The sequence below is a fragment of the Papio anubis genome, chromosome 17 (genome assembly GCF_008728515.1).
Source record: "Papio anubis isolate 15944 chromosome 17, Panubis1.0, whole genome shotgun sequence".
Taxonomy (NCBI): domain Eukaryota; kingdom Metazoa; phylum Chordata; class Mammalia; order Primates; family Cercopithecidae; genus Papio; species Papio anubis.
Genome location: NC_044992.1, coordinates 24,860,049 through 24,873,918, shown reverse-complemented (window position 1 = coordinate 24,873,918; position 13,870 = coordinate 24,860,049). Strand labels below are relative to the sequence as shown.

Genomic DNA, 13,870 nt, shown 5'->3' with positions numbered 1-13,870 from the left:
TTTGGGAGACCGAGGCAAGCAGATCACCTGAAGTCAGGAGTTCGAGACCAGCCTGACCAACATGGCAAAACCCCGTCTCTACTAAAAGTACAAAAATTAGTCAGTCCTGGTGGCGGTGCCTGTAATCCCAGCTACTCAGGAGGCTGAGGCAGGAGAATCACTTGAACCTGGGAGACAGAGGTCGCATTGTGCTGAGATCGCCTCACTGCACTCCAACCTGGACGATAAGAACATGATTCAGTCTCAAAAAAACCAAAAAACCAAAAAAACAAAAACGTGCAGTATACTCTCACGTCAATATATTTTCTTGAGTCAGAGTTTCATTCTTATTGCCCAGGCTGGAGGACAATGGCACAGTCTTGGCTCACTACAACCTCTGCCTGCTGGGTTCAAGCGATTCTCCTGCCTCAACCTCCCAAGTATCTGGGATTACAGGCACCCACCACCAAGACTGGCTAATTTCACATCAATATTTTGACCTACGAGATTGGTTTAAAAAAAAAAGGCAAATGTCTGCCAACACACTCAGTTGGCAGGTTGGGGACACACACTTTTTCTGTGGGAGTGAAGACTGGTATAACCCAACTGGAGGGTGATTTGGCAATGTATATCAAAATGACAAATGAATTCACCCTAAGACCCAGCTACCTTCACTACAATTTGAGCTACAATTATATCTGCACCCATATGAAACAATGTACATGCAGTTATTGATTTCAGCATTATTTGTCACTGTAAACAATTGCAAACAATCATGCATTCACCTGTAGAGGACTGAATAAATAAATGTTGGCAAACCCAGATATTGGAATACTGAGCAGCTGTAAAAGGGAAAATGTGGCCGGGCCCAGTGGCTCATGCCTGTAATCCCAGCACTTTGGGAGGCCGAGGCAGGTGGATCACAAGGTCAGGAGATCGAGACCATCCTGGCTAACACGGTGAAACCCCGTCTCTACTAAAAATAAAAAAAATCAGCCGGGCGTGGTGGCGGGCGCCTGTAGTCCCAGCTACTCAGGAGGCCGAAGCAGGAGAATGGTGTGAACCTGGGAGGCGGAGCTTGCAGTGAGCCAAGATTGCACCACTGCACTCCAACCTGGGCAACTAAGCAAGACTCCGTCTCAAAAAAAAACGGGGGGGGGGGGGCGGAAATGCTCTAGGTGCTAAAAAAAAGGCAAAGAAAAAATGTCCTAAGTACTGTACTGTAAAATGAAGATGTATTAAGTAAAAGACAAAAGCAAAATGCAGGACAATATACATAATGTGCTATCTTTTATGTACAAAAAAAAGATTGGGAGAAAGAAGAATATAAATTCACATTCGCTGACATTTGCATAAATAACTTCTGAACACTCAAAAAACTGTAATAAAAGTGGTACACTGAGATGAGAGAATGGGGCAATTGGCAAGGATGGAAGAGAGATTGGGCTGTATGCCCTTTTTATACTGTTTGTTGTTTTGTTTTTTTTGAGACGGAGTTTCGCTCTTGTCACCCAGACTGGAGTGCAGTGGCTCACTGCAACCTCCGCCTTCCGGGTTCAAGCGATTTTCCTGCCTAAGCCTCTGAAGTAGCTGGCACTACTGGAGCGTGCCACCACGTCTGGCTAATTTTTTGTATTTTTAGTAGAGACGGGGTTTCACCATGTTGGCCAGGCTGGTCTCAAACTCCTGACCTCAGGTGATCCACCTGCCTCGGCCTCACAGAGTGCTGGGATTATAGGCATGAGCCACGACGCCCAGTCCTGTTTTGATTTTTGAATGAGAAATTTTAAATGTAACCCCCCAAAATTTAAAAATTGATCTTAAATTTGTATAAATAAATAAAATCACTAAGGAACCCAACCTAAGTTTAGAAGCACACAGGATACGAAGGTGCTTCTTTCTCAGATAATTTTTGAAACAATAAACTGCTCTCTAATTGTTTTCCTTAAGAAACTTTTCCCAAGGAATCATGCTTCTCCATTTACATAAGAAATGATTCTTCTTCTTTTTTTTTTTTGAGACAGAGTTTCATTCTTGTTGCCTAGGCTAGAGTACAATGATGCAACCTCTGCCTCCCAGATTCAAGTGATTCTTGTGCCTCCACCTCCTGAGTAGCTGGGATTACAGGCACCCGCCACCACGTCCAGCTAATTTTTGTGTTTTTAGTAGAGACAGGGTTTCGCCAGGTTGACCGGGCTGGTCTTGAACTCTTGACCTCAGGTGATCCACCCGCCTCAGCCTCCCAAAGTGCTGGAATTACAGGCATGAGCCACTGCGCCGGCCAGAAATGATTTTTAAAGTAGCATAAGATTGTTTAAATATGAAAATATAAAGGATATAAAAGCTATCAGAAGAGGAAAAGCTATAGAAGAAATGCCTCTAAAGCATATGAAGCTAGCAGTGGCCAGAGCAGGAGGAAGAACCCTGGGAGACCAGATAGAGCTAACGTCTAATGTCTGACAAGAAGGTGTTAGTTAGTTATTTTTCAATAACTCTGGAAGAACAACAGAGAAACTACAGGACCAGGACAGAAAAGTTCTTTTCTATATTGTACTATTTAATATTAACATTAACACACTCCCCAGAGATTATATCTTAATAGACTGTATCAAGAACTAGTTACAAAGTGGCATGCTGGTTTCATTTGTTTGTAGACAAGATCTCCCTCTGTTGCTGCAGGATGGAATGCAGTGGCATGATCACTCAGCCTTGAACCCCTGGCTCAAGTGATCCTCCAGCCTTAGCCTACAGAGTAGCTGGGACTACAGGTGTGCACCAACACATCTGGTTATTTTTTATTTTTTGTAGAGACAGGATCTCTCTCCATTGTCCAGGCTGGTCTCGAACTCCTGGCCTCAAGAGATCCTCTCACCTCAGCCTCCCAAAGCACTGGGATTACAGGCATGAGCCACCGCACTTGGCCTATATGCTTTGTTAAGAAAGAGGCCGGGCGCGGTGGCTCAAGCCTGTAATCCTAGCACTTTGGGAGGCCGAGACGGGCGGATCACGAGGTCAGGAGATCCAGACCATCCTGGCTAACACGGTGAAACCCCGTCTCTACTAAAAAATACAAAAAACTAGCCGGGCGAGGTGGCTGGCGCCTGTAGTCCCAGCTACTCGGGAGGCTGAGGCAGGAGAATAGCGTAAACCCGGGAGGCAGAGCTTGCAGTGAGCTGAGATCCGGCCACTGCACTCCAGTCTGGGCGACAGAGCAAGACTCCGTCTCAAAAAAAAAAAAAAAAAAAAAAGAAAGACATTTACAGCCAGGTGCGGTGGCTCATACCTGTAATCCTAGCACTTTGGGAGGCTGAGGCGAGCCTTGAGGTCAGGAGTTCAAGATCAGCCTGTCCAACATGGTGAAACTCTGTCTCTACTTAAAAAAAAAAAAAAAAAAAGAAAAAAAAAAAACCCGTGAAAATTAGCCAGGCATGGTGGCGCACGCCTGTAATTCCAGCCAAGATCGCACCACTGCACTCAAGCCTGGGTGACGGAGTGAGACTCTGTCTCAAAATAAAACAAAAACAAAAACAAAATAATTAAAAAAAAAAAAAAAGTAAGACATTTACTAGTTAAAAATTTAAGGCTGGGCACGGTGGCTCACGCCTGTAATCCCAGCACTTTGGGAGGCTGAGGAGGGCAGATCATGAGGTCAGGAGATCGAGACCAGCCTGGCCAACATGGTGAAACCCCATCTCTACCAAAAACACAAAAAATTAGCCAAGCATGGTGGCGGCGCCTGTAGTCCCAGCTACTCGCGAGGCTGAGGCAAGAGAATGGCCTGAACTGGGAGGCGGAGCTTGCAGTGAGCCGAGATGGCGCCACTGCCCTCCAGCCTGCGCGACACAGCGAGACTTCATCTCAAAAAAAAAAAAAAAAGAAAAAAAGAAAAAAAAAATTTTTAAGTGGCCTTTTCAGAATCTCTGCAGTAAGATAACACACTTGATCAGTAAGGACCTGGGTGCATGAATCTTCAAAAATGAGTTTCTATCTATTAAGGACTTGTGATACATCACACCTTCAGTCATTGCCAAAAACATTCAGCCACAAAATCACTTCAGCCCACCCCTACCTGATTCATGACACCACAGTGGTAATACAGTGGGACTCTGGGATCCTGTCCCCAGAGAACAAAGCCATGGAGCACTTTGCCACTCCCCGCAACTTCCATATTTAATCATCCTCCAATAAGTAAGATCAGCTCACCCTGCGTTTGTGCTTCAGGAGCCTCTTTCCGGGCGACGTTTTCTCGTAATTTTTCCTGAATTTCTTCTAGGTCTTGGAGAATATCTCTGATTCTCCCTGCAGCTGTGTCGGAAATCAACAGCTTTGGAGAAGTCATGGAAAGATCCACCCCAGAAGAAAAAACCTATTGATGAATCATTTAAAACTGAATAAATGGAAGTCCCCTATGCAGTCTATCAACTATTATATTCAAGTTCTTTTATTCATCTATAATTTTCTATGTAATTCCCAGCAAGTTTTTAAAAACAAAATTAGGCCCTCAAAAAATATGCCTTGAAAACAATCTGGAATAATACATAACTACAGCAAAAATATCAAAGAGTGGTTATTTCTGGGTGATGGGGTTATGGAGCATTTTAATTTGCTTTATTTAATGCTATGTGTTTTCTAATATTTTGCACAATAAACATGGATTTCTTAGGTAATACCAAAAAAGTTTTAACATTTTTAGGCACATCTTTTTTTTTTTTTTTTTTTTTTTTTGAGACGGAATCTCGCTCTGTCACCCAGGCTGGAGTGCAGTGGCCGGATCTCAGCTCACTGCAAGCTCCGCCTCCCAGGTTTACGCCATTCTCCTGCCTCAGCCTCCCAAGTAGCTGGGACTCCAGGCGCCCGCCACCTCGCCCGACTAGTTTTTTATATTTTTTAGTGGAGACGGGGTTTCATCGTGTTAGCCAGGATGGTCTCGATCTCCTGACCTCATGATCCGCCCGTCTCGGCCTCCCAAAGTGCTGGGATTACAGGCTTGAGCCACCGCGCCCGGCCTTTAGGCACATCTTATAGGGGCTTTATAAAATAAATACTACAGATAGTTACTGAGATAAACCATGGAGGTCAGAATAACCTTTTCAGCTGGGTGTGGTGGCTCACACCTATAATCCCAGCTACATGGAGGGTGAGGCAGGAGAATCACTTGAATCTGGAAGGTAGAGGTTGTAGTGAGCTGAGAAGATCATGCCACTGCACTACAGCCTGGGCGACAGAGCGAGATTCCATTTCAAAAAAAAAAAAAAGAACGTTTTCCCACCTCTATCATTATATCATGTCGCTTCCCAAGAGCTACCTCTCAAATTGTCTGCATCTAGGTCCTGCTTGCTGGGGCCTCCAACACATGCTCCCTGATTTTCTTTAGCCTCAGGTCCTGTTCTTCCCCAATACAGCCCTTTATCTGCTTACCAACTTCAACCCCTGACTTTCCTTCCCACCTTTGCATAATCCACTCCACATTCTTTCCACCAATCAAAATATGGTAGTATTACACTTATTGAGTGTCTTCTACATGCTAGGTATTGCCCTTCTCTCATTTGCATAACAACCTCACAAAGTAGGTTTAGCAACCTGTAAAGAATCTCCATTTTACAAAAGAAGATGAAGTTCATGAAGGTTAACTAAATTGCCACAGTTAATTATAACAGCCCACATTTTAACATTGCTCAAGCACTTTTTTATACCTCTTTTAATCCTCACAATAAACCAATGATGTGGCAGGCCCTGTATCATTATTTCTATATTACAGATAGGAACCTGAGACGCAGATGGATGAAGTGACTTGCCCAAGGTCCTAATACTAGTGAATGACAATGTCAAGTCTGAAAGTCAGACTTTCCTTTTTTTTTTTTTTTTTTGAGACAGAGTCTCGCGCTGTGTCACCCAGGCTGGAGTGCAATGGCGGGATCTCGGCTCACTGCAAGCTCCACCTCCCAGGTTCACGGCATTCTCCTGCCTCAGCCTCCGAGTAGCTGGGACTACAGGCGCCCGCCACCTCGCCCGGCTAGTTTTTTGTATTTTTAGTAGAGACGGGGTTTCACCATGTTAGCCAGGATGGTCTCGACCTCCTGACCTCGTGATCCACCCGCCTCGGCCTCCCAAAGTGCTGGGATTACAGGCTTGAGCCACCGCGCCCGGCCCCTTTTTTTTTTCTGAGACGGAGTTTCACTCTGTTTCCCAGGCTGGAGGGCAGTGGCGCGATCTCGGCTCACTGTAAACTCCGCTTCCCAGGTTCACGCCATTCTCCTGCCTCAGCCTCCTTAGTAGCTGGGACTACAGGTGCCCACCACCACGCCCAGCTAATTTTTTGTATTTTTAGTAGAGTCAGGGTTTCACCACGTTAGCCAAGATGGTCTAAATCTCCTGATCTTGTGATTTGCCCGTCTCGGCCTCCCAAAGTGCTGGGATTACAGGCGTGAGCCATCGCGCCCGCCCGGACTCTCAGACTTTCTATCCCAAGACGTCGCATCTCTGAAGATGCATTTATTTATACATTCAGTGGGTATTTGTTGGGCCCCTACTATAAGTGGGTACTTGGGTACTGTGCTAGTGCCTGGGGACACAATGGTGGACAAAAGAACAAAAGCATCAGCCAGGCGCAGTGGCGCACACCTGTAATCCCAGCACTTTGAGAGGCTGAGGCAGGTGGATCACAAGGTCGGGAGTTTGAGGCCAGCCTGGCCAATATGGTGAAACCCCATCTCTACTAAAAATACAAAAATTAGCCAGGCGTGGTGGCGGGCACCTGTAGTACAAGCTACTCAGGAGGCTGAGGCAAGAGAATCACTTGAAGCTGGGAGGCGGAGGTTGCAATGAGCTGAGATGGCACCACTGCACTCCAGCCTGGCAACAGAGCAAGACTCTGTCTCAAAAAAAAAAAAAAAAAAACATCAAAAGTCCCTATTCTCATGAAGTTGAGAGTCCAGTGCAGGAAAAGGGAGGGGGACAGACATTAATATAGAGTATGGCACAAGTCATTACAAAGGTGCAATGGTGATAACTACTACAAATGAAAGGTACATGGAGTCCTCAGAGCCTCTAATGGGGGGATTTGATTTGTTTAAAGAAATCAGTGAAGGCTTCTCTCTGAAGAAATGATGTTCTAGCTAGGATCTGAAGGATGAGCAAGTATTACCTAAGTGATGGAGGAAAAGGAGAGCATTCCATGAAGGGTGCCCTGTAGTGGGAAGACGCGAGACACATTGGAGGGACTGTGCAGAGAGTGCAGCTGGAGCTCACAGAGCCAGGCGGCATGAGCAGAGATGAGATTTGAGAGGCAGACAGAGATGGAATCCTACAGGGCTTTGTTGGTCCTGTGAGGATTTGGGTCTTACTCCTGAGCAAACTGATGTAATTTGAATGTTTTAAGCAGATGAGTTACATTTTCGGATTGATGTTTGTGGTAGTCACTGTGACAACCGTGAGGAAAACAGACTAGAAGAGGGAGAGTGGAGCATTTGGAAGGCTATGACAGCAATCCAGGCATAAAATTATCAGAGGCTGGGATTAGAGAAGTCTCAAAGGAGCTCAAGAATAAGTAAATAGATTTGAGAGGTAATTAGGCAGGTCTTAAAGCTACAATATGCTGCATATTAGGGTAAGGGAGAAGAAGGTAACATGATTTCCAGGTCTCTGGCTTGTGTACTTGGAAAGATAATGGGGCCAGTATTGAGACAAAAATCCCAGAAAAGGAGCAGCTTAGGACACGTTAAGTGTGATGCTTTGAGATACCCAAGAAGAAAAGATGAGAAGGAAGACCTAGCAGCCTAGTGCTCAGAGAAGGCTCCAGCCTGGAGCTATTATTTGTGCATTAAAGCCATGGATACAGGGAAGACTACCTGGAGGGGAGATAAAGGGACTTACAACTCAGCCTTGAGGAAGTCCAGCATTTAATTCCTGAGCAGAGGAGAGACAGCCTGTAAACAGACTGAGAAGGATCAGCCAGAGAGAGGTGGGGGAAAGCCAAAAGACTCCTGTCCCAAAAGCTAAGAATGAAGGTGTGGTCCACTGTGTCAAAGGCTACTGAAAGGTCAATGAAGACAGGCACCAGAATGTCTATAGGATTTACACAGAGGTCATTGATGATCTTAGAGATAGCTGGTTAGGTGGAGTGACCCTAGCCCACTTGAAGCTTCCCAACATTACCTCAAGCATCCCAAATGTCCAATCATCCACGTCTGGTAGTAAAGAGAACAATAAAAGATTGAGACTTGTTGCTTCAGCTTCAAACATATTCATGTTGTTCCAGTTGAAAGCAATCCCTGGCCCTATTCCCTCCCACATCCTTTCCTCTCCCAGTGGAGCCTACCTTGCCCAGGATGCTCAGTTCATTGTCTGGTCCAGATTCTGATAGGGGCCTCTGATTCTGCAGGCTCCTGACAATGTCTACAAGATGTTCCACCAGCTCTGTCAGCTCCTGACCAACTTCTGTGATGCTCTTCTCTACTGCCACCTTTAAAACAGCAAAGTTCAGGTCCTGGGTTCTATAAAACTGGACCCAGGAACCACCACTAGACAGAGGGAGTCATAAATACTGTAGTAATGACATAAAAACAGACATACAGACCAATGGAATAGAACAGAGTACCCAGAAATAAACTCTCACATATACAGTTAAATGATTTTTGACAAAGGTGCCAAGACCATTCAACGGGGAAAGGACAGTTTTTTCAACAAATTGTACTGTGAAAATTGGATATATCTATATGCAAAAGAATATGGTTGGACCCTTACCTAACATCATATACAAAAACTAACTCAAAATGGATCAAAGACCTAAATGTAAGACCTAAAATAATACAAGTCTTAGAAAAAAATATAGGGCAAAATTTATGACATTGGATTTGGCAATGATTTATTGTACATGACACTAAAAGCACACACAACGAAAGAAAAAAGGAGGCTGGGTGCGGTGGCTCACACTGGTAATCCCAGCACTTTGGGAGGCCGAGGTGGGTAGATAACGAGGTCAGGAGATTGAGACCATCCTGGCTAACACTGGTGAGACCCGTCTCTACTAAAAATACAAAGCATTAGCCGGGCGTGGTGGCAGGCTCCTGTAGTCCCAGCTACTCAGGAGGCTGAGGCAGGAGAATGGCGTGAACCCGGAAGGCGGAGCTTGCAGTGAGCTGAGATGGAGCCCCTGCAATCCAGCCTGGGAGACAGCAAGACTCCGTCTCAAAAAAAGAAAAAAAAAAAAGAAAGAAAGAAAAAAAGAGACAAACTGGACTGCATGAAATGTTTAAACATTTGTGCATCAAAAGACACTAACAATAGAGTAAAAAGGCAATCCACAAAATGGAGAAAATATTTGCAAATCATACATCTGATAAGGCATTAATACCGAGAATATACAGAGAATTTCTAAAACCAACAATAAAAACATATCACTGCCGCTTGCTTGGTTGGTAAAACAAACAAACAAGCAAAAACCCATAAACAACTGAATTTTGAAATGGGCAAAGAACTTGAATAGACATTTCTCCAAAGAAGATATACAAATCACCAATAAGCACATGAATAGACACTCAAGATCACTAATCAGTAGGGAAATGCAAATCAAAACATACAGTGAGATACCACTTCACACTCATTAGGTTGGCTACTATCAAAAAAAAAAAACAGAAAATAACAATGTTGATGGTGTGGGAAGACTGGAACCCTCTGCACTGTTGGTGGGAATGATATATGGTGCAGCCACTATGGAAGACAGAATGGTGGTTGCTCAAAATATTAAAAATAGGCTGGGTGCAGTAGCTCATGGCTGTAATCCCAGCACTTTGGGAGGCTGAGGTGGGCGGATCACCTGAGGTCAAGAGTTCAAGATCATCCTGGCCAACCTAGTGAAACCCCATCTCTACTAAAAATACAAAAATTAGCCAGGTGTGGTGGTGGGCATCTGTAATCCCAGCTACTTGGGAGGCTGAAGCAAGAAAATCGCTTGAACCCAGGAGATGGAGGTTGTAGTGAGCCGAGATCATGCCACTGCACTCAGGCCTGCGTGACAGAGCCATCTCAAAAATACATATACATATATATATATTTTTTTTTAATTATTTATATATATATTTTCTAGGTCACATTAAGTGTGATGCTTTGAGATACCCAAGAAGAAAAGATGAGAAGGAAGACATAGCAGCCTAGTGCTCAGAGAAGGCTCCAGCCTGGAGCTATTATTTGTGCATAGAGATGGTCATTAAAGCCATGGATACAGGGAAGACTACCTGGAGGGGAGATAAAGGGACTTACAATTCAGCCTTGAGGAAGTCCAGCATTTAATTCCTGAGCAGAGGAGAGACAGCCTGTAAACAGACTGAGAAGGATCAGCCAGAGAGAGGTGGGGGAAAGCCAAAAGACTCCTGTCCCAAAAGCTAAGAATGAAGGTGTGGTCCACTGTGTCAAAGGCTACTGAAAGGTCAATGAAGACAGGCACCAGAATGTCCATAGGATTTACATAGAGTTTACATAGAGGTCACTGGTGATCTTAGAGATAGCTGGCTAGGTGGAATGATCCTATATATAGTGATCCCATATATATATATATATATATATATATATAAGAATTACCATACGATTTAGCAATTCAACTTCTGGATATATAAGAATTGAAAACAGGATCTCAAAGAGCTTCATAAACTGATGTCCATAGCAGCATTATTCCCACTAGCTAAAACATGGAAGCAACCCAAGTGTCTGCAGACAAATGAATAAGCAAAAAGTGGCATACACGTACAATAGAATATTACTCAGCCTTAAAAAGGAAGGGAACTCTGACATATGCTACAACATAAATAACCCTCGAAGACATTATGCTAAGTGAAATAAGCCAGTCACAAAAACACAGATACTGTATGATTCAACTTATATGAGGTATTTAGAGTAGTACAAATCAGAGACAGAAATTAGAATGATGGTTGCCACAGGCTGGGGGAAGAGGAAATGGAGAATTTTAATGTGCTCCTAGAATTCCACTTTTGCAAGATGAAAAGAGTTATGGTACCCTGAAGAGCCAGTCATGTTAATTTAACATTTTTTAGTTATGGAAATGATGGTAGTGATGGTTTCACAACATTATGAATGTATTTCATATCACCCAACTGTATACTTAAAAATGGTTTAGGGCCAGAGAGAAGTGGGGGAAAGCCAGAAGACTTAAGGGTGGAAAGAGGCAGAGCAAGATAGCCAAATAGAAGGCTCCATTGAGCATCCCTCCCACAAGAACACCAAATTTAACAACTACACAAAAAAGCACCTTCATAAGAACCAGAAATCAGGGGTACTCACAGTACCTGGTTTTAACTTTACATATAGAAAGAGGCACTGAAGAGGGTAGGAAAAACAGTCTTGAATTACCAATGCCATCCATATCCCATGTGGCAGGGGCAACACGGCACAGAGAATCTGTGCACTCGGGAAAGGGAGAGCATGGTGATAAAGAGAATAGAGAGACTTTGCCTTGTCACATCACAAAGCAAAACTGGGCTGAACTCCGCTGACGCCTACCCACAGCGGGAGCATTTAGATCAGTCCTAGCCAGAGAGGAATCAAATCACCCACTCCAGTGATTGGAACCTGAGTTCTGACAAGCTTCTCCACTGTCGGCTGAAGTGCTCTGGGGCTCTAAATAAACTTGAATGGCAGGCTAGGCCACAAGGACTGCAACTCCTAGGCAAGTCCCTAGTGTTGAGATGGGTCTCTGGACCCGCCAAGAGCCTGGGTGAATGTGCCACCATGAAGGGAAGGACACAAGCCTGGCTGGCTTTGCCATCTGCTGATTATAGAGCCCTAGGTCCTTAAGTGAATATAGGTGGTAGCCAGATAGTGGTTACAAAGGGGCTTGGGTGAGACACAGTGCTGTGCTGGCTTTAGGTCTGACCCCGTGCAGTCCTAGTGGTCATGGCCACAAGGTGCTTGCGTCAGCCCACCTCCAGCTCCAGGCAGCTTAGCACACACACACACTGTTTTGGAGAAGTACGAGAAGAGAACAAGAATCTCTGCCTGGTAATCCAGAGAATTCTTCTGGATCTTATACAAGACCACCAAGGTGGCACCTCTAGTAGTCTGCAAGAGTCACAGCTTTACTGGGCTTGGGGTGCCCCCTAATGCAGATACAGATCAGAACACCGAAGTCCTTTCAAATTCCTGGAAAGCCTTCCCAAGAAGGACAGGTACAAACAAGCCCAGACTATGAAGACTACAATAAATAACTAACTCTTCAATGCCCAGGCACTGACAAACATCCACAAGCATCAAGACCATTCAGGAAAACATGACCCCACCAAACTAAGTAAGTCACCAAGAACCAATTCGGGAGAAACAGAGATATGTGACCTTTCAGACAGATAATTCAAAATAGCTGTTTTAAGAAAACTCGAGGAATTTCAAGATAACAGAGAAGGAATTCAGAATTCTATCAGATAAATTTTAAATAATTGAAATAATTAAAAAGAATCAAGCAGAAATTCTGGAATCCAAAAATGCAACTGACATACTGAAGAATGCATCAGAGTCTGCATCAATAGCAAAATTGATCAAGTATTAGAAAGAATTAGTGAGCTTGAATTCAGGCTATTTGAAAATACACAGTAAGGGCTGGCGCAGTGGCTCACACCTGTAATCCCAGCACTTTGGGAGGCCGAGGCAGGCAGATCACAAGGTCAGGAGATCGAGACCACAGTGAAACCCCGTCTCTACTAAAAATACAAAAAATTAGCTGGGCGCGGTGGCAGGTGCCTGTAGTCCCAGCTACTCAGGAGGCTGAGGCAGGAGAATGGCATGAAACCAGGAGGCGGAGCTTGCAGTGAGCAGAGATTGCGCCACTGCACTCCAGCCTAGGCAACAGAGCAAGACTCCATCTCAAAAATAAATACATAAATAAAATAAAAATAATAATAAAAGAAAATACACTGTAAGAGGAGACAAAAGAAACAAGAAAAAAAAAAAAGAGAATGAAACATGCCTACAAGATCTAGAAAATAGCCTCAAAGGGGCAAATCTAAAAATTATTGGCCTTAAGAGGAGGTAGAGAAATAGTGGTAGAAAGTTTATTCAAAGAAATAACAGCACAGAACTTCCCAAATCTAGAGAAAGACATCAGTATCTACATACAAGAAAGTTACAGAACACCAAGCAGATTCAACCCAAAGAAGACTACATGAAGGCATTTAATAATAAAACTCCCAAAGGTTAAGGATAACGAAAGGATCCTAAAGCAGCAAGAGAAAATAAATAATATATAATGGAGTTCCAATACATCTGAAGGTAGACCTTTCAGTGGAAACCTTATAGGCCAGGAGAGAGTGGCATGACATGTAAAGTGCTGAAGGAAAAAACTTTTACCCTAGAAAACTATAATTTGTGAAACTAGCTTTGAAACATGAAGGAGAAATACTCTCCCAGACAAACAAAAGCTGAGGGATTTTATCAACACCAGACCTGTCCTGCAAGAAATGGTAAAGGGAATACTTCAATCAAATAGAAAAAGCCAGGCGCAGCGTCTCACACTTGTAATCCCAGCACTTTGGGAGGCCGAGGCGGTTGGATCACCTGTGGTCAGGAGTTCCAGACTAGCCTTGCCAACATGGTGAAACCCCATCTCTACTAAAAATACAAAAATTAGCCGGGTGTGGTGGTGGGCACCTGTAATCCCAGCTACTCTAGAGGCTGCGGCAGGAGAATCACTTGAACCCAGGAGGTGGCCTGTAATCCCAGCACTTTGGGAGGCTAAGGTGGGCAGATCACTTGAGGTCTGGAGTTCAAGACCAGCCTGACCAACATGGTGAAATGCTGTCTCTACTAAAAATACAAAATTTAGCTGGGCATGACGGCGCATGCCTGTAGTCCCAGCTACTCGGGAGGCTGAGGCAGGAGAATTGCTTGAACC

General features: G+C 44.2%; 1 protein-coding gene and 1 long non-coding RNA gene across 5 annotated transcripts in view; one reads left to right on the top strand and one right to left on the bottom strand.

The window, feature by feature from the left end:
- Window positions 1-4,533, top strand: part of LOC103878720 — a 30,003-nt gene extending 25,470 nt beyond the window's left edge. Inside the window, exon 2 of the long non-coding RNA XR_639013.2 lies at window positions 4,253-4,533. This is a non-coding gene — a long non-coding RNA (uncharacterized LOC103878720). The remainder of the gene's footprint in view (window positions 1-4,252) is intronic.
- The window catches only part of RNF135 (ring finger protein 135), a 30,863-nt gene that overhangs the window by 9,460 nt on the left and 7,533 nt on the right, over window positions 1-13,870 (bottom strand). For 3 of the 4 annotated variants that reach the window (XM_009190082.4, XM_003912580.5, XM_009190081.4), the window contains exons 2-3: window positions 8,297-8,440; window positions 4,183-4,345 (exon numbers count right to left, since the gene is read on the bottom strand). In XM_009190082.4, the coding sequence (XP_009188346.2) occupies window positions 4,183-4,345; window positions 8,297-8,440 (307 nt within the window). The remainder of the gene's footprint in view (window positions 1-4,182; window positions 4,346-8,296; window positions 8,441-13,870) is intronic. The other variant, XM_021928920.2, reaches the window with a different exon arrangement.